Below are 26511 nucleotides of genomic sequence, written 5' to 3'. Positions count from 1 at the left end.
GCATGGTGCAGGAGAAGCTGAGAGTTCATCTTGTTCTGAAGGCAAACGGAAGACTCTTTTCTGGCAGCTAGGAGGAGAGTCTCAAAGCCCACCCCCACAGTGACACACTTCCTCCAACAAGGCCACACCTCCTAATAGTGCTACTCCCTGGGCCAAGGATATTCCAGCCACCACAGGGAGCTAGCACAGTTGATGAGGTACCTGCCACAAGATCAGTAAGCATCTAGCTCAGGTCTTCAGCATCCATATAAAAGCCGGGAGTGTCGGTGCCATAGGTAATACGCCTATACTGGCTAGTGGGATGGGGAGGCAGAGACAGGCAGATTCCCAGAGCTCATGGGTTAGCTAACCTAGCTGGATCCTTCAGTTGAGTCAGAGACCCTTGCTCTAATTAAACAGGGTGGAGAATGCTCCATAAAGGGCATTCATATTGACCTCAGGCCTCCACAAGCATGTGCACCTGTATGCACAGTGTGTTGATCCACACAAACATTTGTGTACAAAAGAGGCGTTTGGACTTTGCTGGAGGTTTTGCAGCTAGGGAGTGCCAAAGCATGGACCCCGCAATGAAAGGCAAGTCGCTTGTCTCCATGCTTTACCTACATGTGATCTTTAATTTCCAAAGAACCTACCCTGAGATGTAGGTTTTGTTCTGTCACCTAAAATTTACAGCTGAAAAAAAAAAAGACAATCATGATGGAGTTTTTTTTTGTTCACGTTCAAGAACATACAGATGGGACGTGTGAATTGGGGTTTGGATCTATGGCTGACTGACTACAAAACCCACCTTCTCGGCTTCCTATTAGATTGCTTATACCTTAAGATTATTTACAGTGGTTATCTTAGGGTTACTATTGCTATGACAAATCACAGTGGCCTAAGCAACTTGGGGAGGAAAGGGTTTATTTGGCTCACACTTCCACATTGTAGTCTGTCACTGAAGGAAGTCCGCACAGGAACTCAAACAAGGCAGGAATATGGAGGCAGGAGCTTGTGCAGGGGGCCATGGAGGGACACTGTTTACTGGCCTGCTCAGCCTGCTTTTTTATAGAACTCAGGACCACCAGCCCAGGGGTGGCCCCACCCACAATTGCCTGAGCCCTCTACTATCAGTCATTAAGAAAAAGTCTTGCACAAGTTTGCCCATGCTCCTTTTATGAAGGCATCTTCTTAACTGAAGCTCTCTTTTTTTCTGGTGACTCAAGCTTGTGTCAAGTTCGTATAAAACTAGTCAGGACAGTGGAACCGAGCAATCAAGTATTATACTAAGATCATTCAGCAACCAGGATTAAAGTGTTTCCAACACCCACGAAGGATTCAAGCTCTGTACAAACCGATTTACATAAGAATGGCTAGTACCTGCTATCCATTGTTGGATCCTGGATCTTAGTTAACAGTTCTAGGTTTATTGTCTCACTGATGCCTCACATAAACCTGTCACATGGATGCTATTATTATTTTACAGATGAAGAGGTGAGATATAGAACTCTTCCGAACCACTCCGCTAAGTTGTGAATTGAAACTTGTAGTTAGTTATCACTGACAAACTCTCTCCTGCCCAACAGACGATCACTCTAGTCACCCTCTTTCCTTTTTTATTATTTTTCCCTACACTCTCCAGCTCAATCCAGGGCTCCACGCTTCTTCAGTAGACTCCAACTCCACTCCCTTCTAATCTAGACTCCACCCAATAGGCGGCACCATCACCGCAGAACCAATGGAAAGAGAATAGTACTGAGCTACACCCACAGGAGATGGCCCTGCTAGATTTGTTCCGGTACCGGAGCTCCGGAGAAGATGAGGCACTCATTGGCTGACGTCATCTGAGGGGCGGCCGATAGGGGAGTTGCTCACCGGTGCTCGCGCGATGCCATTTGGGAGTTGTGGTTTCAAAGACCGGGTTCCCGGGCTGGCGGCGCCAGGACTCTGCGTCCCAGCATCCCCTGCAAGAGCCCGGGAGCACTTCCGCCCTGTTGAGAAGTGGGTGTCTCTGTGGGTGAGTCTGGGTGGCGGATGGGGTGCAGTTGAGACTCAGGCGCTGGGCTGGAGGCTTTGGAGGTGTCGGGGGTGGTGGTGGCGGGGAGGGGGAGGAGAGCTGGGAAGATGAGAAGGGGAAAGCAGCGTGGCGTGTGTGTGTGTGCGTGTGTGTGTGTGTGTGTGTGTGTGCGTGTGCGTGTGCGTGTGCGTGTCTGAGTGTGTGTGTCGGGGAGGGGGTGCGGGCGGGCAGAGGATGCAGTGTCTGGAGATGGGCAGGGTCACCGAGGGGTCGGGATGAAGAGTGAATTGGAGAGGCGGGCAGTGAGTGACGGGTCTTACAGAGAGGTCTGTGGGTGAGGTGGTAGAGATGCGTTTTGGCTGTGGGGAAGTTACCTTAGGGTCTAGAAAAGCACAGTCAAGGGCTCAGAGAGGATTCAAGGGCCCTGGCAAAGAAGTGAAGAGGCCCTGAGCTGGAAGTCTGACCTTAAAATAGTGCTTCATTCCCACACCCGAGTTCATGTCATCTGTGACGGGACTGGCTATTGTGTTCAATCCCAAACATGTACTTCTTTCCCTCATAACTGATGGAAGTGAAAGGCACCTTTATCTGCTGACCCGCCCACCCTCTACTGGCCCACCCACTCCCTACTGACCCGCCCACCGACCTACTTGTTTTACCAGCTGATTCGTCTGCGCCTGCATTCTTTTCCACTTTGCCATACGCTTGTTCGAGGCTTGCCATTTCTTTAGTATCTCATAAAATTACCTCTGTCTTCCGAGAGCCTCCACAGAAGTATCCACATTTTCATTTCTCCAGCTCGGAGAAACATTGCGGCCAGTGTAATCTGCTGAAACCCTCAACTCTAACTGTAGCTCGGAAAAACATTGCGGCCATTGTAATCTGCTGAAACCCTCAACTCTAACTGTACCTTGCTTTCGTTCTCCAGCTTGGAATCCATCCCTGGCATGCAGCACGCGTTGAATGAAATCTGATCTAATAGATTTTTCATAATTCTCTTTGCAGCCCACTTTTCCCATACTGCACACTCCGAGGCTGCTAAAGTGTTCCCCATTCTCCGGTTGGGCCATTTTGTTTCTTCACTGTTACATAGCCTGTCTCTCTGCTGTACCCATCCCCCACTCCCTCTGCAGAGAACCATTCAAGAACCAATTCAACAGTTCCCTTAAGCAAATTGCCACCTCCAACTTCCCAACTCCCAAATCGTACTATCTTTATAACATTGGATTAATATAATTATCTGTGACTTTTTTTTTTTTTGTCTCTCCCACTAGATAGTTTCATCAGAGAGTGTCTGGATCATCTCCATTTTCCTTTGTCCAGCCCAGAACAGTAAACACCTCATGCAGATCAAGCAAATGAGTAAACGCTTGGCGAATGTGGACTGAGGACTCTCAGGGTGAGCTTTGTTAGACCATGTTTGAAGGTGGCTGCGGACCTCCAGGGCTATGAGCCTCAGGCTTCTTCCTGACATCGAGGTCTACTAGGAGCTGAGGCTGTTGGGCACTTAAGGACAGTGCTGGCCAACACATAGGGATGCATACAGCGGTTTCCTTTTCCTGAGGCCTTGAAGCCACTGCTAAGTGATCCCACCGTTTATTCATATGGAACTCATTTCTCAGCAGACAGTTACCCCCCCAGGGTGGAGGATGGTCTGCTAAGTCCTCAGTTCAAGTCCTTAGATGGGAGTCTCACCTCTTACAGACATAGATTGTACAGTTAGCCTAGTGGGACTGATAAACATTGGGAGTTCCCGGTTTCTTAGAGGTTTCCAATCAATCTGGTCCTTTCTCTGGACTCAGGGAGCATCTTTTCTCCTCCTTCTGTTGTTACGGGAGCGGGTGGAGAAGGGAACTTAGCTCCACATTTACATCCAGTGCCCCAGTTGCCAAGGCCCCGCTCAGCTTCCTCATGGTTAAGTGGAACCAATAAAAAAAAAAGTTTTTGTTTTTAATTAAATGTGAGAATTTCATACAATGAATTCTGGTGGCCCTGATTTTGATTGAGCACCCTTCCATCTGGGGACTCTGCATCCCTCCTAAGTCTTTCTGGGAACTGGAAGAGAAAATCTTTGTGATTTATTTATCCCAGACTTGTGTCTGGGATAATGCTGTAGGAAAGATGCCGTGCTTCCATTCAGTATCAAGAAAGGCTCGCAAAACTAAAAGCAGGCAGGAGTAGCAGAGACAGGGGGAGTAGCAGAGATGGGGGGGGGAGTAGCAGAGTGTAGTGGCATTGTCTACTGTGGGGAGAGGTGACTGAAAAGCATGGGTGAGCATTTATCTCAGAGCCGTGTATCAACCGCTTTGGGAGGAGCAGATGGGGTGTGACAGAGCACACCAAGGAACTCTTCCTGGAGGAAGTGATATGTAACCACATGTAGCAGAGGGAAAGCTCGAAGTAGCCCAGTGGGCCATGTGTTCTCTAAGCATCTTCCTAAGTACATGGAAGTCTTTTTGGCCACTCTCTATTTTACGTCTCCCTTGCCTCCACACACCCCAGTCAGATGGCCCAGAATACTAGATGCCTTCATCCTTCACCTCTGGGTTCTGCTGTGCTATTCCTACTTGGCCAGTGCAGCCAATAGCTTCCTTCTGTTGAGTGTGTCTTATGCCATTAGATTTGCGACAGCGAACTTGTTTTCTTAGAGAACCCAGTGTGGGTGTCCTCAGGGAGGCTGTTCCTCCTTGGATGCCAACGTGAACATGTCTTCTATTACATAGAGTGTAATAGAAGATAGTGTCGTGGAAAGGTGGGAGTCAGGGAGAGAGGAACCCTTTTGATGTGGGCAGGCAACCTCTTGTCCTTTGCCTAGTGCGATCTGGTCCTCATGAGCTCACAACATCACTGTCTGCTGTGTTTCCTCCATGTGCTGAGCACTGTGCTAGAGCCTTCGGAAGCTGGGGTCTGGGCACTATGGTAATTACAATAGGGTGATCACGGTATGCAAGAGCATACGGTACCATGGAAGCTGGTGACCAAGGACAGGTCCTCTATCAGGGAACATGCAGTTTTTGTGGAGCTTGCCATAAAAGATGACAACTCAGGATTTTATTATTTATTTGCTTATTTATTTACGTTTTGAGTTGAAGTTTTGTTTTTTTTGCTATTGTAGCTCAAGCTGCTCTTAAACTTAGAATCTTCCTGCCTCGGCCCCCTGATTACTGGGGATGGTACATTTGGTTTTGACCCATTGACTTTGAGGTAACTAGAGGATAGATAGTCAAGTGGAAATGTTGGAGCCATGAGCTATGCAGACAGCTTTGGCTGGAGTTTCAAGAAACTTCAATTCAGAGATGGTGAATAACGTCAAGTGTGTGGGATGACTGGAGAGTAAGGGGGATTTTGCCAGATGACCATCCATAGACAAGGACCAAGGTTCAAGTCTCAGAAGGCAGGTCTCATGAAAAAGGTGACCTTCTTGGGGTCTGGCTTTGGGGAAGGTTAGCTTTGGGATATCGTGTAGAAGGGAGGAAGGCCCCACTAGGATCAAAGCCTAGGGGTCCAGGATTCTTGGATTAAACATTTAGGTGTGTCCCAAAAGACAGATGTGCTGTCTTCTTGTAAGGTGACCTGGATGCTGGCTCTGGTGCCTGATCACGGTCTCACTTCCTGCCCTTTGCAAAGCAGCATCTCTGAGGCTTCCTGCGCCTCAGGTCGTGGAAGGTATGAGAGAAGGGAAGGGAGTGGTGCTCCTGGGTCCTCTTCCTCACCGTGTCCTTTGTCTTTCTGCCTTCACAGTCTTGGGGAGCAGTCCCTCCCCAGGAGTCCCTTGAAGGACACATTGCCAATGCAGGAAGTGGCCAGATGAGAACAGCCCTGCTGGAGTGAAGCATCCAGGTGAGATGATGGCTGTGGCCTCGCCTCCGCCAGAGCCGGAAGACCTCCTGATTGTGAAGCTGGAGGAGGACTCCTGGGGATCAGACTCCAGACCTGAGGAGGAGAGCCACGGCCCTGTCCCTGGTCCCGAGGTTTCCCGCCGGTGTTTCAGGCAGTTCCAGTACCAGGATGCAGCTGGACCCCATGAGGCCTTCAGCCAGCTCTGGGCTCTCTGCTGTCGTTGGCTAAGACCTGAGCTTCGCCTCAAAGAACAGATCCTGGAACTGTTGGTGCTGGAGCAGTTCCTGTCCATCTTACCCAGGGAGGTGCAGACCTGGGTGCAGGCACGGCACCCTGAGAGCGGAGAGGAGGCGGTGGCCCTGGTGGAGGATTGGCACCGAGAGGCCTGGGCTGCCGGGCAGCAGGTGAGGCTGATAAGTCTGTTCTCTAAGAAGCTGGTCAGGCAAGGTAGTAGGCCTGAGACTGAGTTAATAACTGCCCCCAAATCACAATAATAGCGATCATTGAGCAACTACCGTTACTGAGCCCTGCTGGGCGGCAGGTAGTATTCCAGCTGCTTGACTTGCATTAACTCATTTAATTCTGCCACAGATGAGTAAGGTAGGACGGTACTGTTAGCCTAATTTTACTAGTGAGGAAATGGAGGCAGAGAAAAGATAGATAATTTGTTCAAAATCACCAGCTACTAGATTGTAGAGACAAGATTTGTACTTGGCAAGGCCTGACTAGAGGGTGTGTGCCTAACCATCATTGAGATGGCCTCCCAGTACCGTTTGGTGTGCCTCATCTGTGTTATGCTGGATGTTTAACACAGTCAGCACACATACCTGGATCTCTCTGAATGCTTAGAGCAGCCCACAGACAAATAGTTTTACCGTCTCCATTTTGTAGAGTAAGGTTCTAAGACTCAGATGTTTCATGGAGGTCACTCCGAGAGCAAACCAGAGCCTAAACACGCCTTGTTTGGGTTTCAAGGTCATGCATGCCCTTTCCACTACAGAACTGGCACCTCACTGCAAATGTGCAGTTTAAAATGCCTCCAAGGGTGAGGCTCAGGTGAGCATTCACTGGTATCCTGTGAGCGCCCACTGTGCATCAGGCTGTGGTCTGAGCCTTTCATGTGTACACATCATCCAGTCAGCCACTGGGTGCTGTTTTTCAAATGCGCTGACAGCAAGGTAAGTAACTTGTCCGAATTTGTGAGTGGCAGAGCCTAAAAGGGGTGGGGGGGCATTGTGGATACCACATCCGCAGCTTCAACAATTTGCAGGCATCTCTGAGAACCTGTGATATAATATGTCATTATCTTATGGCCCAGAATTTGGATCCTGCTTGCAGCTAGCTGCCTTGTAGAGTCAGGCCCTGTAGCTGGCGTCAGGCAGAGGTGGCCTTTCGGAACTTTCACCTCAAGCCCTTGCGGCTCTGCACTTGTTATAAGTCAGGAATCCGCACGGCCTCGTACTTGACCACACTTGGTTGTGCGGATTCTGTGTTTGAGAATACATATGCTGTAAATGACAAGGTTCTCTGACCGTTTCAACTGTGAAGCTCTGTGCAGGTGAGAGAGTGGGGCGAGGGAGGGGTGAGGGAGGGCCAAGGTTGGTGGCTCTGCCTCTGGGCTCCTTTACAGACTGGCAGAAAGCTATCACTTCACTTCCAAGAACAGAGCTTGAGTGAATGCCTCTTAGTAGACACCCCCTCCCTCCTACCCCCATGTTATGTCTTTCAAGAAGCCTTAAGTGGCAGAGAAGAAACAGTGGAAACCTTGGGACTCTGGAGCCGGGGGATGAAGAACATAAGACCCTGAGACGAGGATTGACATTTGTGAAGTGAGAAGCCAGACTAGGCTAGGTTTTCAAGTGACACCCCTGTGAGGCAGCCAAAGGTGGAACCCTTCTAAAATAGAGAGAAGAGATAAAGAGATGGTGTCCTCTCTGGTTTTCCTTTTCCATGACCTCCACTTTTATTCTCCAGTTTCTCTGCCTGCTCCTGGGTCCTCACAGTAGTGGGTGCACAGGGGAAGAGCCTTCCTTCTTCAGCGCATGCTTCACAGCTTGTAGCCTTGCGCCGCATGCTCTCTGAGTCGTTGTCCTCTCTGGAGGCAAAATCTAACTCTTCATAAGGGGATGAAATTTATCCTCCTCAGGGTGAACCTCACCCTGTGGTCAGTGCCTTCATTCAGGGCTGAAACCCTAAACGGGGATCTTTGAGTACCGCTGTCTTATAATCTTTAGCTTATTTCGTCTGGAACTCCACTGTTCATCAGGTATTCTGATGAAGTGCTTATTATTTTAACAGAGTTTTTTGGTTCAAAACTGAGCAGCGAATACGGTGTTCTCAGATGTAGTTTCCATCACTGTCTTCATCCCCCATCAGAGTAGAACGTTTACTACTCCAGTGAGCCTGCACCAACATCATCACACCCCAGAGGGTGCACGTCACACCGAGGCTCACTGCCGGAGGAATGCATTGTATGGATTTTGGCAGGCACATGACGACATGTGTCTGCTATTATGATGTCACACATAGCAGGCTTACTCCCTCAACAGTCCTCTGTGTTCTCCTTATTGACTCCTTCGCCTCCTAATGCCTGGTAACCACTCATCTTTTTACCATCACCTAGACTGGCCTTTCCCTGAACGCCACCAAGGCAGAGTCACACCCTTGCGCTTGGCCTCTTTTACTAAGTCATGCACGCTTGGTGTTCTTCCATGCATGGCTTGATATTGCTTTTCTTTTTAGCACTATGTCATGTACCAGTTCCTCCAGTCAGGACAGAAGGATGTCTTTGTTGTGTCTATGATTGACAGCACTGTAAGTGTTACTTGTACGTTTTTGTGTGCTTATAAGTTTTCAGGCCACTTGGGTAAAATTGAAGAATTGCATTGTTGGAGCATATGGCAAAGGGGTGTTTAGGTCTTATAAGAAACTGTTGGACAGCTTTGGGACGTGGCCCTACTATTCTCTATCTTTCTCTGACAGTGAGTGTGGGTCTCTGTGGTTGCTCATCCTTAACAGTCTTTGGTTCCGTGTTTGTATGCCAGGCATTCAGGTAGTTGTGAAGTGGTCTCACGTTTTAATTTGTCATTTTTTTATATGTGTGGATGGGTACACGTATGGGGGAGTTTGTATGCACGTGTTAGAGGTTGATGTCAGGGGTCTTCCTCAATAGTTTCCCCATATTAGTTTTGAGACATGATTACTTACTGAGCCTGTTATTTACTGATTGGCTAGAGTTGCTGTATAGTGAGCCCCAGGAATCCTCCTGCATCCTCCTCCCTCGGGCTGGGATGACAGGTACATACTGGTTTTTGTTTTGTTTTGTTTTGTTTTGTTTTTAACTTGGGTGCTGAGGATCTGATCTTAGGTCCTTATCCTGCTGTGGCAAGCACTTTACTGACTGAGCCTTCTTCCTACTGTCCGATTTGCAGTTTCTTAATGATTACAAACACCTTTTCATATGCTTGGTTGGCATCTGTAAGTCTTTGGTGAGGAGTCTGGGTTACTCTGGCTCTTTTGCCTCTCCATATAAACTTAGAATCGATGTTAAACAAAGATCCAACAAAAATTCTCAATAAAATACTTAACCAAATTCAGGAACACGTCAAAAATGCCATCTACTAGAGTCAAGCCAGCTTCATCGCAGAGATAGAGGGATGGTTCAACAGTAACTAAATGTAGTCTTCCACATAAAATGATTTAAGTGCAGAAACCACAGGATCATCCCATATGCAGAAGAGGCCTTTGACAAACTCCAACATCCCTTCATAATAAGAATTCTAGAGAATGGGCGAATACAGGGGACATATCTCAACATGATAATGGGTATGATACAAGCCCACAGCCAACATCAAACTGAATAGAATATTTCCACTGAAACCAGGAATAAGACAAGAGTATCGCCTCTTTTGTCTCCTGTTCAATATGGTGGTTCTTAGCTTGAGCAGTAAGACAGGAGACAGAGAAAAGAAGCAAATGGGAAAGGAAAATGTCAAAATATCCAGTTCATAGCTGGTAAGCACATTCAAAAAACTATTAGGATACAAAATTAACACCACAAATCAGCTTCCTATATGCAAACAGCAAACACTAGAAAGAAATCAGGGAATCAGGGAATCATCATTCACAATTAGTCACCCCCCCCAAAAAAAAAAAACCAACCTTGGAATAAATCTAACCAAGAAACTGAAAGACTTGTACAATGAAAACTTCAAGACACTGAAGACATTGAAGAAGACACTAGAAAATGGAGACATTCCATGCTTGCTCATGGATTGGTAGGGTTAATACTGTGAAAATGGTCATTGTACTGAAAACAGTCTACAGATTCAGTACAGCCTCCATCAAAAGCCCAACACAGTTCTTCATAGAAATTGAAAAAAAAAAAAATCTTAAAAATTTATATGGAAACATAAGAGACCCAGGATAGCCCAAACCATCCTGCATAATAAAAACACTGCTGGAGACATGAGCATCCCTGGTTTCAAGTTATACTACAGAGATACAGTAATAAAGCCAGTATGGTTCTGGCATCCAGTCAAACACGTTTGACACATGAAATAGAAATGCGGACCTGGATAAAAAGCCCACACTTCTACAGCCACCTGAATTTGACATAGAAACAAAAAATACACACTGGGGAAAATACAGCTATCTCCGTCACTGTTCTATTACTGGGAAAAGATACCAGGGTGTAGCACACACACACACACACACACACACACACACACACACACACACACACACACAGAGGCTGGGCCGTTCTGTTCTCTCCATGGCTAGCACATATTACCCTCCTGTAATCTTGGCTTAATGCCCTCTAAGTCTATATTTTATCTTTGTTGCCCTGGCTCCTTCCGGGCCGCTCCCTAGGCTTTGCTGCCCAAGATACATTCCTTCTCACCTACATTTTGGATGATTTTCCTTCTGCAGCTCTAAATCTGATCCATCTCCCTCTGAATCATGGCGATTTTCTCCTTTTTTCTAGTTCCTGGTCTTCGCAAAGCTCGAAAGGTCTGTCCCGCCCTCTGCCCAGCCATTGGCTGTACGGCAATTCTTTATTACCAATCAGAGCCTATGTGTGGGATACTGCAAACAGGTTTTGGGGGTAACACAATTAGCAAGAGAACACCAGCCGCTATACAAGGCAACTTGTGAAAGGAAGCTACAATTTCAGAGGGCTAGTCCATGACTATCATGGGGGGGCGGGAAGCAAGGTGGTGTGGAGGCATGGTGCCGGAGCAGCGGCAAGATGGAGGCAGAGAGAGAATGAAACTGTTGTAGGATATTCTTCTTGAGTTCAGTTCTGACTCTTCTGTTTGTGCTCCGCACTTATACTTCTTTCAGAATACATGATCACATGGTAAAAAGTTCACAAGTCTACACATAAATTCAAACCATAAATTGAATAAGAAGTTTACAACACAGAACGTTTACATGCATATCTGACTAAACATTCATCATCTGTCACTAGCTCAGTAGGTTCATGGAGAGTTAAAAACCATAATTTTTGTGACTAAGGTATTAGTGAAGTTTCATATAAATAAACCCAGTCAATATTTTATCCTCTGTTCTTGAACCTATAGTAAATCCTTAGTTCCCTTTTTACAATCTTTGGTTAATTGTTTTACAACCTCTTGGAATGTGGTCTAAGTTGTAGATGCTATCTCAGAAGCAATTGACTCATGACACTTAAAGACTGGCAGAGTTATCATTGCAGTTTTGACATCAGAAAGGACTTAACAGCAGTCCTATTATAAAAGAGCTTGATAATTACTAATATAATTTTAGGAATTCTTATAGGATCATCATTAAGAATTAAGAAATCATCTATTTCTCTATATAGCGTCACTACAAGACAGTACATCTTTGTTGCTGTGCAGAGATCTGCTCAAAAGGGTGGGCTAATATCTAGCGATTGTTATATATGTTTAATATAATAACAGGAAAAGCATATTAATAGCAGGAATCTTCCCTAAAATAAAATCTTCTCCGCCTTGCCCGGAGAAGTCAGTCAGTCATTAACTTTGACAAGCCATGGCAGAACCATCGCAGGAGGATCACCTGCTAGTCATTAGCTTCTCCATGATGGCTCCTGGCCAAGTGTAAATTAGAACTGTTGTGAGGTTTTTATCTTCCCCCAGTCAGGATAGTTAAGAATAAAACAACAACAACAACAGCTGACAGCCTACAGTTGTATGGATATGGGGAAAAAGGAACACTTACTGACTCTTAGTGTAAGTGCCAACTGGTGCAGCCACTGTAGGAGTCAGTGCGGAGGGATCCCACAAAGCTAGCCATAGGTCTTCATGTGATCCAGCTATGCCAGTCCTCAGCATATCCCTGAAGGACTATATTCTCCCACAGAGATACTTTCTCATCCACGTTCATTTTGCTTTATGCACAATAACCAGATAATGGAAAAAGCCCAGATGTCCTTCTGCTGAAGATAATGGAAAGTGAAAAGGTGCATAGATATAGTGGAATGTTATTTAACTGATAGGAAAATGAATTATGGAATTCACAGATAATGGTTGGGGCTGTAATTAATCACTTTGAGTGATATAACCCAGAGCTAGAAAGACAAATGCTGCATGTTCCCGCTTATGTGTGGATGTTAGCTTTGACAATTTAGATGTGTGTTCATTTTATTTTATTATTTTGGGAGGGGGCAGGGTATGAGACAGGGTTTCTCTGTGGAGTCCTGGCTGTCCTGGAACTTACTCTGTAGATCACACAGGTCTGGAACTCAGAAATCCACTTGCCTCTGCCTCCCAAATGCTGGGATTAAAGGTGTGTACTACCATTGTCTGGCTTAGATGCATATTTAAATTGGAGTGCCCACAGAAATCAGGAGAGTAGTAAGGGGCCATGGGGTATTAGTTACTTTCTGGTATTATGACAAAATATCACGACTAAAAGCATCTTGGGAAGGTTCAAGCTCATAGCTCAGCTCCTAATCCATCTTCAAGGGGAGTCAGGGCAGGAACTCAAGCAGGAGCTGTAGCAAAAACCATGGAAGAATGCTGCTTCCCGGCTTGTCCTCTCTGGCTTACTCAGCTAGCTTTCTTATACAGCCCAGGCCAACTTCCCTAGTAATGGCACTGCCCAGAGTGGGCTAGACCCTTCCACATCGATTAGCATAGGGAAAATACCCTCCCCCAGTTGAGACTCCCTCAGATAGCTCTAGAATGTGTCAAGATGACGGGTGAAGATGACTGGTGGAGGAGGGAGATCTGGTGGGGAAAGGCATGATACAGGTGTCATGAAGAGGCAAAGAGAATAATGGGAAAAAAGGGTTAAAGTGATGAGGGAGAGCAAGGTAGAGCAGGTAGATGGGGAGGGATAATAACAAGACCTTTGAAAATGTCATATGGAAAAGCCCCACTGTACAGCTTCCTAAAATACACACACACACACACACACACACACACACACACAGAGGAGTGGAGCTACCCTACAAAAGAAACAATGCTTTTTCCAGACACCAGACTATCAAATAAAAAGCCTAGTTCCAGATTTGGTTGCCTCTTTTCAAGTTGTTAGTCAGTGGGACCCCAAAGACCACTCGACAAACATTATAGGCTATAGCCATTGCCCCTCCAGAACTTAATGGTAAGACCCTACTGCTGAAGATACCACATACTTGAATTGTAGTACAAAGAGAAACCAAGCTGGTACCAATATGGAAGCTTCATCCCCACTGGCTAGCTTTCCTAGTGGCAGAAAGTTTGACAAGTGGCCTGGCAAGATCTCCCGGCTGCTACAGTGTTGGTGGGAATGTTATGGGGGTAAGATGGCCTGATTGGATTTAAGGTTGCTCCACAAGATGGAGCTCATGCTTGGTACTGTTAACTAGACTAAAAACCCACTGACTAGGTTGCAGGCCTTAGTGGAGAACCAAATACTATTATTCTGCTAAACAGATATAGTATTAAACTCCCCCCCCCCCAATTCTTACCTTTATTTCCATGGATTATTGCATCTTCTGTCATGAGAGAAACTCCTCTAGCAGTAGATGTGGATTAACGCAGAGATTCATAGCTTGTTACCATGCAGAGTAAGAGACTGGTGCTCAGATCTAACGGGACATCTCCCCCAGACAGCCTCCCCTGAGGCTCAGGGGGCATCACAAAACAGGAGACAGAAAATTTGTAAGAGATACAGGGAGTAGCCTCCTGCAGCGAAAGATCCTTTACTGGACGTGACAAGGCTGCCACACTCATGAACTCGGTGCTGGGAGCTGAACATGGCCTTCTGGAGGAACAAGCACATGCTCTCAGCTGCCGAGCCATCTCTCCAGTCCTGGGTTCTTCTGGATGCAGCATTGGTAACTCACCTCCAAGCTCCGCAACTCTTTGGGCATCCCGAGGGCTCTTTTAAGTTATATTTTTGTTTAATTTCAAGTACTTTTAAATTTCTCTTGACATTTCTTCCTTGACTCAAGTATTTACTTGTATATTGTTTGAGCCCCAAGTATCTTGGGATTTTCTAGCTACCTTTCTGTTTCTGAGTCACTTCCGTGTGATCCGAGAGCACGCGTGTCACGATCCTGTCCTTTGACATTCGCTTAGTGTGTTTTGTGGCCTGGCATGTGGTTGCTGTGGCAGTGAGCTGTCCAAGAGGGCAGATCTTGTACCCCTTCATTAGAAGTTCTACCTTGCAGAGTTCAACGATCCCTCTCCTGTTCTGCTCCACTAAGGAGTCTATACCACCCATCGCTCTCTTCCCTTCAGTCGTCTGTGGTTTTGTCTGTTCCCAGAGCAATGCTGACGTCACTGACTGTCCTCACCCTCTTCTGCTTCTGTCAGTTTTGGACTGTGTTATTAGAAGTATGGAGGATCAAGGTGTGTGTAATCTTTACATGGATTGAGGGTTATTGTGCCTTTGTGGAGTGTTGACCCCTGTATCCTGTCATGAAGCCACTCTTCAGCCCTAGGAACTTCTCTTGCTCTGAAGTCTGCTGTTCTGAAATCAATACAGCTTCTCTCACTCCACCCTCCTTCATGTGCATGTGTGTGGTGTGTGTGCATGTTTGCATGTATGTGAGGGTGTGCTTATATGCGTGTGTGCATGTGTGTGCGTGTGTGCACATGTGCATGTGTGTGTGGTGTATATGTGTGTACATGCATGCATGTTTGCATGTATGTGAGGGAATGCTTCTATGTGCGTGTGCACGTGTATGTGTGCGTGCATGTGTGTGCGTGCTTGGAGGCTCGAGGTTAATGCCAGGAATCATCTTTAATGACTCTTCTGCTCAGTCAGACCCAGAGATCAGGGATATGACTAGTCTTACTAGCCAGCTTGCTCTTGGGATTCCCCAGTCTCTGCCTTCTAAGGCTGGCATTACAGACAGGCCACTGTGATTACCCTGTATTTACATGGGCTCTGGGGATCTGACGTTCGACCTGAACTGCTTGTGCGTCAAGAACTTTAACCACCAAGGGAGGCATTGCCCAGCCCACTTTCTTTTGGTTGGGGTTAAATTGGCATCTCTTAACCCCTTCTTTGCCTTTGATCTGTAAGGTGTCTCTGTATTTAAAGTGGATTTCTTAGTTACAGCATATATTTGGGTCGTATTTTATACAATCTTGGCCTTTTACTTGATTTGTTTACTTATCTTTGAAATAGAGTCTTATAGTATAATCCAGCCTGGCCCCAAACTTGCAATTCTCCTGCCTTAGCTTTCCAACTGCTGGGATTGCAGACAAGAGTCACCAAGTTAGTGTGTTTAGACCATTGGCACCTGGGTTACTATTTTTAAGTTTTGTGGTTTGATAATCCCAGCTTTCTGCCATCTGTCACTGGTTCATGCCTATTGCTCTTCAAGATGTTGCTTGCCTTTTAGTAAACCTTGTAAGTTTTGGTTAAAAGGTGGCATATGATGTCTTGGGTGGAAGGAGCTATGTAAATAAGTCTTTTATAATGTAGTGGCAGAGTATGTCTAGTGGGCAGTCTATAGCTCTGTGATTAGCCTGTGCCCTGGATTCTGAACTTCATCAGAACTTCTCCGGCTTTCTCTTTTGGGTGGGATAGGCTGCTAGAAAGGGCTTCAGGTGGGTGCTTCCAGACACCTGTGCAGAACAGTAGGGAGATGGAGCGGGCAGCTCCTTTATGTAAAGCAGGCTATGCTCTGGCAGGCCTTGTTCACAGAGCACACCGGGTGTGTTTCACAGTGGTTCTTGTCCCTGCCCCACCCTGCCCTGAAGAAGCATGGGAGGACTTTTCCCATGCTTTTCCCTCACTGTGAGGAAGGGTAGAGCTCTTGGAAGTAATACGAGGTAAAGCTCACCTGCCCTTGCCTCGGTGACTGTGTCTCCTGGAGCTTGACTCTCAGGTTGCCTGCCCTGTGCCTCCAGCTGTAGGGCTTTCCTGCCCACACTGGCCCCTTCAGATGTCTCTGCTCTGGTGAAGTCACCTCTCTCACTTCTCCAGCTTTGAGGGCAGGCGTAGATGGCATGGCCTTGTTTCTCTGCTGGATCTCAGAGCACTGAGTTTTGCTCAGCTAGGGCTTGTTCAGCTTCCTTCTTGCTGAGGCTGAGTGGTGACTTCTAAGGCCCTTACTGGATTAGGAAGTGGAGACCGTCCTCGTGATTGTCTCATGCATCTCCATTGTCAGTTGAATCTCCCTTTCTTCTGTGTTGACAGTTGCAGTAGAAGGGGTTAAAGTCTTCGCTGTAGGGTGGTAACAGCTGGAGGAGCTGGGTAGAATGAGGAGGATTGTCTTTGAGTCTATTCATGCAGTTTCTTTGTTGATTGTAACTACTTAAGAGGCAAGCAGGCTTATAAATATGCTTATAAATTATTTTTAATGTCACAGAATTTTATGTAATTTACTTCTGTGAATCAAGAACCTTTTGAATAGTGACCACCTGCTTGAAATACTTGTGTAGCCTCCCAGAATTCAACAAGACAGAACTCATTTTGTAGTATAGATAGACCTCATTTGATAGTATAGACAGAACTCATATGGTAGTATAAATGCTGATTTGTTTTCTGAAGTCAGTGTGATAGCTTTCTTATTGTGTTAAAACCCTCTCTGGATCTTAAGAGTCTGTTAACCCCATGGAACACGTTTATACTCAAAATAACAATCCTGTCCCATTGAAGGGACCATACCAATCTGATGGTTGGAAGTTTTGACTTTGTGTGTAGGGACTGGAGCTGTGTGCTGAAGACTCCAGGTCCTTTGAAGCAGTTCAGGAGTTCCAGAGGTTCCAGCTGCAGCCAATGGCCCACAGCTCTGAGGGACAGCCCCGGAAACAGTGGGTGGAGAATACACATCCTGGCCTTTCCAAGATGCCACTTGAGTCCTTAAAAGAGAGTGGTAAGTACCAGGGATATGGAGACATAAGAGAATGGGGCCTTTCCTCCCAAGGGATGGGCTTAGGAGGTGGGGAGAAAGGACGTGCAGAATTTAAGGAGCACGGTGGGATAAATGTCTGATGGATGTTGTTATTGAGCAGTAGAGTTAAGAAGCTCTGCGAAACGGGATGCTTGTAGCACGCCCAGCTAGCTGGACTCGTATAGAAGGTGCTGGCGTGGCAGTGGGGTGGGTGCAGCTCTCAGGATGGGGGCTGGTATCTCACACATGGCACATCACTGAAAACAGCTTAGTTCCAGCCTCTAAAGGAAGTGAAATGGCAAGTGCGTGCCGGGCGTGGGGCACCCTTGGTGTGATTGTGATCCCGCCGTGACCTCTGGGAAGCTGTGTCCCAGAAGGAAGTGATTTCAGAGAACCGAAGCTTTTATCTCACGGGATTGTTCTCTTCTTCAGCTGTCCCCACGCCCCAAGCCCCAATTGTTCCAAAGACAGCGAGCACTGGAGATTGGGAGGTGGCAGCCAAGTCCCAGGTAAACTACTGTTTTCTTTTCCTGTCATCATCTTGCCATGTCCCCTACCCCCAACTCATGGCCTCCCCAGCAAAGGGGCAGAGAGCATAGGGCGTTAGCCCTTGCCCCGCTGGGCCTGCTGCTAATTCATTGATTGTGATGCTGGCCCCACACATGGCTGTAGTTATCTCTCTTAGGCCTAGTCAGATTCTCAGGATGTTTTTAAAGTGTCATTGATATTTAAGATCCTCTGTGTCTGTGTCACAGGAAACCCTAAGTCCTAGTAGACAAGCCAAGGAGAAGCCCTGCCAGGACCCCACAGGAGATGATCATGGGGACAGCGCATGCCTGGGTAAGGAAAGCGTGCTCTGCTCCAGGGCCCAGCTGGCTTATTCTGGTACACTCAGTTCTCAAAGAGGGGTTGCCATTTCCTTAGAACCAGAGCTCTGCCCTCTCTGGATTTTCAGGGCAGGAAGAAGACTGGCTCCTTGTAGCCATCCATGTAGAGAGTCTGCAGGTTGGGATGGGGGCTGCATGCTGTTTCCTAGAGCTGGCCCTGATGGCGCTCATCACCTGGGTGCAGTCACCTTGCTCCGGAACTGGACCAGGCTCTCTGTCTCAGAAGTCCAGCACCCACTGAGAACTCTTCTTGGGGGCAGACTGCCTACAAACTGAGGTCACGAGAGAATTGAGTAGCAAGGGCTTCCAAGTGCTCAAAGCTCACGTGACCAGCACACCTTTCTCTGAAGGCCACCTACAGGGAAAGTCTTCACTAAAGGGCCTGTTCCCGGTGGGAGGGAGGGTGACACACAAATGGGGTAGAATAGAAAAGGTTTCAACAGGTTAACTTGTGATAGACGGCTGAGGGCTGCTTACTGGACAGTGGGACCCCAGTACCGCTTGCTTAAATGAACTCATCAAGAAATGCTGAATTAGCCGGGCAGTGGTGGTGCGCATCTTTAATCCCAGCACTTGGGAGGCGGACGCAGGTAGATTTCTTAGTTTGAGGCCAGCCTGGTCTACGGAGTGAGTTCTAGGACCGCCAGGACTATACAGAGAGACCCAGTCTCGGGGGGAAAAAAAAAAGAAAAAAGAAAGAAATGCTGAATTAGAGTACCCTGAAAAGGCTTTACATCCAAATTCTTTATCTAGATTGCCTCAAACATTTACTGTAATGAAAGGCTTTGTGCTTTGTTAGGACCAGGTGCTGCTGGGAAGGTCTTTCTGTAGACCAGCTACATTGTTAGCAGCCCAGAGGGCGAGGTGTTCAGGCATACTGCTTATTAGCCCAGCAATGCTCTAGGGCTCTCTCTTCCTTTCTCGCCCCCTCTCTCCCTTTCCCTCTACTGGTGAGTGGAGTTTTTGAGGTCCTGTGTTTGTCAACTGGGGATCCATGCTAGCCACCCTGCTCTATGCTCTATTTCATAACAGCAGCACAGCAGCTGAAGAGCTCCCTTTCATTTTCGCTGAGGGTCTTGTGTCTTCTAAGTATCTCTCTCTAGGTAGATCATCATGGGAGTTCCTCATTGGCCTCTTTGTGGAGAAGGGTATGAGTTTCGGGAACAGTTTAGAAAAACATAGTCCAACAGGATCATTTCTGCTTACTCACTTCTGTCCTTTTGTGCAGGACTTCCAGCTTCAGAGCCAAGTGTCACCTCCGAGCATGAGCAAGGACCAGAGATTTTGGGTCTGAGCCTTATAAATTCTGGGAATGGGAGTGCTGCAGATGATAGCCTGGACAGTGAGCAAGACAAGCCAGCCCAGGCAGACTCAAGGTCCTGGGAAGAACCATGCCAATGGGGTGCGGAGGACATGAAGGTGTCAGGTGTTCACTGGGGCTACGAGGAAACCAAGATATTCCTGGCAATCTTAAGTGAGTCTTCTTTCTCTGAAAAGCTCCGGACTTGTCACCAGAACCGCCAGGTATACCGGGCTATCGCAGAGCGGCTGAGGGCACGGGGCTTCTTGCGGACTCTGGAGCAGTGTCGCTACAGGGTCAAAAACCTTCTACGGAATTACCGGAAAGCCAAGAGCAGTCACCCACCAGGGACCTGCCCCTTCTATGAGGAGCTGGAGGCCCTGGTGAGGGCTCGGACAGCCATCAGAAGAAGGGCAAGTGGGCCAGGAGAGGCCGTGGCACTCCCCAGGCTGGGTGACAGCGACACTGAGATAGATGACCAAGACGAAGGGAGCTGGGAGCCCGAGGAGGCCACGGAAGACTGCAGTGGTTCCGGCCTGGCTGCTGAGGAGTCTCTTCAGGGGCCCGGGCTTGCAGGGGGCCCAGCTCTGCTTCAGAACCGTATTGGTAAGAACACGGCCTCTAATTGGATGAATATCAGCCAGGCTGCTGCCTCGTAAGGTTAGAGCTCAGCCGATGAGTTGGATCACTGACCCTAGAGTAAGACGCTAGGTACCTGGGCCCTCTCAGACTCACTCTTCTCTGCACCACGTCTGTTAGTTATAAGGAGCAAATAACTCAGAAGCCTTGCTAGACCTGGAGAGATTCCAGTTGCTTCTAAAGGATGTCACTGAGGACGCTCCCAGGTGGCCCCCGAGTGATCTTGTCATTTCCATAGGTGTGTTTCTCTTACCGTGTGTGAGGATGGCCCCTTAAGTCCCAGATAGCAAGTCTGGGGTAAGAAAGAGTGAGTGAAATACACCGACAGTGTAGCCTTGAGAGTCACTCTGTGACTAACCTGGCAAAGGGAGAGTCCCTGACATCCATCTGAAGCTTTGGAAGCCACAAAGGCAGGAGCAGAACCCAGGCTCCTGCCTTGAGTTCATGCAGTCCCTCCCCCACACTCCCTCCTCAGGTTACATCGCTTACCTGAATGGAGACTCTACTGCAGCCCTTCCCTCCTTTGACCAGTGAGGAGAGAGTGTCCACAGCTGTAGTCTGCCACCTGCTTATTCAAGGTCCATTTATGTCTCTGATCCTTGGGGATTTTCAGATTCCATATATTGTTGAAAGGAGGGCCTACAAAGGATGCATTTGAGACAGGGGATGCATTTTGAGTGAATGCAAGGAGAATCTCATAGATGAAAGTTACTTGTCAGCTGAAGCCAAGGGATGATGGGTCACTTGATGCAGTTGCTAAAGCACGGCCACTAATGCCTCTCCTTCAGTAAGACTGTCTCTTGAAATGGCGAGGCTGGATGCCTTGCCAACTTCCCTAGCATGTCCCTAAGAAGCAAGTTTGTGTTCCCAGGTCCTTGGACAGTTTCTGAGATCTGTGTTGTAGATATGTGGAAGTGCAGGTGACCCCAGTCCTAGTGATCTAGGTAAAGCTCCGAAGTCTCACACGTCCAAACTCTTCACTTCTGACAGCAGGTGTGCACTGGGGCTTCGAAGAGACCAAGGTCTTTCTAGCAATTCTCAGCGAGTCCCCCTTCGCTGAAAAGCTTCGCACCTGTCACCAAAACAGCCAGGTATACCGGGCCATCGCGGAGCGGCTGTGTGCGCTGGGTTTCCTGCGGACGCTGGAGCAATGCCGCTACCGATTCAAAAACCTTCTTCGAAGCTACAGGAAAGCCAAGAGCAGCCGTCCACCAGGAACCTGCCCATTCTATGAGGAGATGGACTCACTGATGAGGGCTCGGACTGGGATCAGAGCCATGGAGACGGTAGGAGAAGCCACAGGTCTTCCTGGATCTGGACATAGCGGTACTGAGGCAGAGGACCAAGAGGCCTGGGGTGAGATGGAAGATGAGGATGCCATTAGACTTATGACTCCAGACCCCCAGACTCCAGATGCAGGTGAGCCTGGAGTCATTGGGTGTTGACAGACTCTGCAGACCTGTACAAAGAGGGGAGCGGAGAGGACCTGGATGAGCACAGGGCATACCAAGGCCAAATTCTCAGCACGAAGGAGATTTCTTTGCCCCAGAGGAACAGAGGGCAGGGGGAGTAAGAAACAAAAACAGAAGACTGGAGATGAATGAGAGAATAAAGAAACAAGATGGGGTGGGGCAAGGGCAGGGGCAGGGGAAGTGGTTTCTCCCAGAGGAACAAAGGACTGCCTCTAGATAGAGAGGAGACAGATGTGGCCCATAAGGCAAATGGTTTATGAAGGTACAAGGGGAAACCCCGTGTTAGGATGAGCATTTAATTTTAATTGGACATTTAATTTAGATGAGCCAAAGGGAGCTTTTGATTGCTGGACTTCAGCACTTCAAACCTGTGAACCAATACTGGACCTTAGTGGTCAGCCCCAGGAGGAGGAAGTGGCCAAATAATGGACTAGACTTGGAGGCCAGCTTTAGGAATGTAATCTAACAGTTTACTAGGGCAGAGGGGATGAGAGAGGGGCAGGGCCTCTAAGCCATGTTTGCCTTGCTCGGGTCTACGAGAGCCCCTCAGGAACCAGGTATGTCATCTCTGTCTCTGAGCCAAAAGAAGGAATGAGATCAAGCAGGAAAAGCCTGTGCCCTGCATAGACGCGGTCATATGCCATCATCTGTTTGGTGCTGGCCTGCACTCCGGGTAGCTAGTCTCGCTTTTGCTGGGGCATACCTGGGTAACTATGGAACTGATTGAAGACATGGGGTCGGCCTGTTTAATGTGCTAGAGGATGAGAAGAGCTGTTGAATACGGACTTCAGAGGAATGGCTGGGGAGAAGAGCCAGGCTGTGTGGTCACTATGGTGGGGCTACTGTATTCTAGACTGATGGGTGGGGAAGAGAGCCAGGCTGCTTGGTCGCTGGGGTGGAGGGTAGGGATGGGGAGTGAGGGTTGGGGCTACTCTACTCCAGACAGTGCTAATCAGCACGTCAGGGTTAGAAGCACCTGTTTACACAAAAACTTGACAGCTTTCATGCTAGTCACATGTATAAGCTGTGGGCTATAATATACAAATCTGTGTCAGCCAAATCGACAAAATACATGATATAGGTACGTCGATGCTAACCAGTGAATGGACGAAGACTTTCCCTTTGTCTGATCTTTCAGGTTTTGAGATAAAGCATGAGGATGAAGACCAGATTTCAGAGCGGGATGTTCTTGGGGATTTGCCTGGAGCCTTATCAGCATATACCACCAAAGCTGTTTGCCAGCCTCATGACTGGGGGGAGGACCATGAGAACGGAAATGAAGGGGAGTGGAGGAACACTCTCCCATGGGACGAGTGCTCCTCTGAGGAGGTCTTAGAAAAACTCATTGATCACCAAGGCCTGTACCTCACAGAGAGACCCTATAGATGTGACCCACGTGTGAAAAGCTTCAGTCGGAAAGTGCACTTCTTTGCCCCGCAGTGGACCCATTCAAGTGAAAAGCCCTACAAATGTCTTGACTCTGAGAAGAGTTTTAGTGACTATGCCAACCTTAATACCCACCAGAGAATCCATATTGTGGAGAAGCCGTACAGATGCCTGGAGTGTGGGAAGAGCTTCAATGACCCCTCTAACCTCATCACCCACCAGAGAATCCATATTGTGGAGAAGCCATACAGATGCCTGGAGTGTGGGAAGAGCTTCAATGACCCCTCTAACCTCATCACCCACCAGAGAACCCACACAGGGGAAAAGCCCTATAAATGTGGGGTGTGTTGGAAAAGCTTCAACCTGAGTTCAAACCTACTGAAACATCAACGGATCCACTTGGGAGGAACTCCTGACCAGGGTAATGAGCCTGGGGAGAACTTTGACCAAAGTCTATCATACAGTGCTTACTGGAGAAATTCTACACAGGAAAGACCTAAAGACCCTCCGAATATCAGCATGGGTGCGGACTCACCTGGAGCCTGTCACCCCAACTCAGGGGAGAAGCTGTACCCGTGCCCTGAATGTGGAAGGTGCTTCTCTAAGAGCTCCGCCCTCATCAGTCACCAAAGAATCCACACAGGCGAGAAGCCATACGAGTGTGCCGAGTGTGGGAAGAGCTTCAGTAAGAGCTCCAGCTTAGCTAACCACCAACGAACTCACACCGGTCGGAAGCAGCATAAGTGTGCGGACTGTGGGAAGTGCTTCAGCGAGCGCTCCAAGCTCATCACCCACCAGAGGGTCCACACGGGGGAGAAGCCCTACAAGTGCCCCGAGTGTGGAAAGTTCTTCCGAGACCGGTCCAACCTCATCACCCACCAGAGAATTCACACGGGAGAGAAGCCTTATAAGTGCAGAGTGTGCGGGAAGTGCTTCAACCAGAGTTCCAGTCTCATCATTCACCAGAGGATCCACACTGGGGAGAAACCCTACAAGTGCACAGAATGTGGCAAAGACTTCAACAACAGCTCCCACTTCAGTGCCCACCGCAGAACCCACACGGGAGGGAAAGCATTGTAGGCAAGACCTCCTCCCGACAGAAGAGCAATAATGTGTATCTACCTATACCTCCCATGTTACTAAAACACGCTAGAAAGAAACCTCCTGATGTTTAAGCTTGATGTATATTTAGAGGTGCCATTTTTTTTAAAATTCAGGTAATTTGGAGGTGAATTTTAACTACTAAGGATTGAAGTTTGAAGGTACTTTTCAAGTGTAATTTGGTTTGTACATCCCCAATATACACATACAATCCTTAGGCTGTTCTTACATCTGCTGTCACTTGAGAGCTTAGTCAGTGAGGCAGATGGGTGATGTTGGGGTTAGAGTTGAATCTGTGGCCCAACATATCGATTCCAGTTCCTTCCTGTGCCTTCACTTCCCTTCCCATGGAAAACAGTTCTTGTTCTTGGTAGTTTGCAGTTGGGACAAATCCTCATAGGGAAACCTTGAAACCTCACCGTGAGAGGAGGTGTAAACTGAGAACCAGTGCCTGGAGTACCCCACCTCGAGGTCAGCAGCAAGTGGGGCCACAGTGAGATCATTACGGAATCATTAGTAATAGCAGAAATAGCTGTTCATTGAACATCTGCTCTTTGGCAGCCCATGTGTCAAGCGCCTTATGTATCATCTCATTTAATCCTCGAAGTAGTCCCAGAGTCAACAATGGAGGACTGGGGAAGTCAAGGGACTTGCATTAATCACACATCTGAAAATGGAGGAGACAGAATTCATCAAGACTCACGTATCCCAGAGCCCGAGGGGCTGTGTGCTCTCCCGAGCCCTCTTACATGAAGGCAGGTAGCTTAGTAGTAGGATCTCAAAGTATGGCTATTAATGAACTCTTCCTTTCACAAATACAGACGTTGAGAGTTCTTGCAGATGAGAGGATTGAGACGTTCAGAACTGGCGAGGCACTCTGTGTGAGGCTGAGTTGTTACCAGAGCGATGGGTGGGAGAGCTAGGTAGGCAGAGACTTGCAGCGAGATAGGGCTTCGGCTCAGAAGTGGGTTGGAGAGTCCTTTCTCAGGTCAGTCCTGCTTCTCTGTACGTGTGGCTGAGCACAGGTGACCAAGTCTTTCCAAACCGGCCTTCCCTGTGCCCAGTCACACCTGCCTTTTGGTCTCTCTGGCTCATTTTCTTCATTTCCAATCCCGATGCCTGAGGTGGAAGGAGTTGACACATTGTCCTCCACTGAGAGGGCTTGGAAAGGGTTCCGTATTCTAGGTTCATGGCACCATTTTAGCTTGAGCCCTCTTGTCCCAAGCTGCCCAGTGTGGTCTCTCAGACCACCCACTCACACGACAGGCCACAGCAAGGAGGTTCATACACAGTGCTTTTCTTGCTTGTAGCATTTTGACCTCCATAGTTTTTCTTAGGGTTTAAAAAAATGTTGACTAAGGACTTTGGCTTTCATAGATTTCTAAAGGAAGGCGGCTTTCTTATGTCTATGTGTGACCTTAGAATGCCACTTGTATCCCAGTTTCTTCAGGGCTATGGGAAGTATTGATCGGATAATAGCTGTGAAGAACTTTGAAGACTGGAACATTCTAGTTGTATATGAGAAAGTAAGTGGAAGCTCTTGCCATCCCCTCTAAAGGAGGTCGCTCCCTAGCCGCCTTCTTGTACCAGAACCCCCTCCCCAGGAACCAGTCCACTGGAGGCTACTTTCTATCAACTCTCTTCAGCTTACCTTTCATGGGTCATCTTATCTCTGAGGATCAGGGATCATGGGTGAGTCCTGGCTAAAGATCAGCAAGTGTCAGTTATTGCAATAAGAAGATTTGTAGAATACCCTGGGTCTGAAAGGAAGGGTCCTGAAGGAGAGAAGAACATTCTAGGGAAAGTTTCCAAGGTATGAAAGAGCAGGGTTCTAGGTGAAGGCAGAGGCCCAGGCTTGGAGCCTGAGGTAAGGGACTGGGAGGGTGGGAGGGTGGCATCCCGATTGCACTGGTGCTGGGACAAGGTCATCCTAGGTGCAGCCACACCTTAGGTTCGTTCTTCTTTCCTTTCACAAGTTGGAAGCTTAGTTGGGTGGGCCCTTAATGGTGCTAATCTCTATCAATTCCAGCCTCACTTTCAGCTCATGCCTTAGCTATAATTAAATTGCCTAGTGCTTTTTTTCTCTCCAAACTGTACATTTTGTATTTCTTTCTGTCTCACTTGCTGTTTTTGATTGCAAACCCACATAAGAGTTATTGTTACTAACTACGCCACAGGCACAATGCTACACTGTTTTGAAATACTCCTAAAAAAAAAAAAAATCAGGTCATTACTTTTTAGTTTAGCCTTGGGCAAGTTCTTTTAGAGCACAGGCAGAAGCCAGATTATTTGCCAGAATATCACACAAGTGGTCTCATATCTCAGTTCCTAATTGAGACTGTTTCCTTCTGCATCCTCTTGAGCTGGGTCCCGTCCCCACAGTCTGCATTTCCCTCAGCACTACTATTGTCCTGGCTCTTACTGTCATGGCCCACTAAGCTTTGCATATACCATTCTACCCTAAACACAAAGCAGAGAGAACAAACTGGAACTGAGTGAGACTATAAGCAATCAAAGCACGCCCTCCCCCCGCCCCCAACTGTGTC

General features: G+C 47.8%; 1 protein-coding gene and 1 long non-coding RNA gene across 11 annotated transcripts; one reads left to right on the top strand and one right to left on the bottom strand.

Moving 5' to 3' along the window:
* LOC116096680 lies at positions 1-2826 on the bottom strand. The gene is made up of 3 exons (XR_004121080.1): positions 1750-2826; positions 633-672; positions 1-35 (listed from the first exon to the last, which is right to left on the bottom strand). It is a non-coding gene; the product is annotated as an uncharacterized LOC116096680 (long non-coding RNA).
* On the top strand, positions 1855-26049 carry Zscan20 (zinc finger and SCAN domain containing 20). 10 transcript variants are annotated; one of them, XM_031378728.1, is made up of 9 exons: positions 1855-1980; positions 3271-3395; positions 5738-6240; positions 16991-17162; positions 17613-17689; positions 17936-18020; positions 19296-19973; positions 20997-21425; positions 22617-26049. In XM_031378728.1, exons 3-9 carry the CDS (start codon positions 5842-5844, stop codon positions 23942-23944), a joined length of 3168 nt encoding a protein of 1055 aa, XP_031234588.1. In that variant the 5' UTR covers positions 1855-1980; positions 3271-3395; positions 5738-5841; the 3' UTR covers positions 23945-26049. The 10 variants fall into 10 exon arrangements, with proteins under 10 accessions (XP_031234588.1, XP_031234587.1, XP_031234590.1 ...); XM_031378727.1 differs by having other exon boundaries at positions 1858-1996; positions 3275-3395; XM_031378730.1 differs by having other exon boundaries at positions 1858-1996; positions 21000-21425.
* Positions 26050-26511: the final 462 nt, after the last annotated feature.

Source organism: Mastomys coucha, unplaced genomic scaffold (assembly GCF_008632895.1).
Source record: "Mastomys coucha isolate ucsf_1 unplaced genomic scaffold, UCSF_Mcou_1 pScaffold18, whole genome shotgun sequence".
Taxonomy (NCBI): Eukaryota; Metazoa; Chordata; class Mammalia; order Rodentia; family Muridae; genus Mastomys; species Mastomys coucha.
Note: the sequence above shows the minus strand (reverse complement) of the source record. Positions and strands in the feature narration are given on the sequence as shown.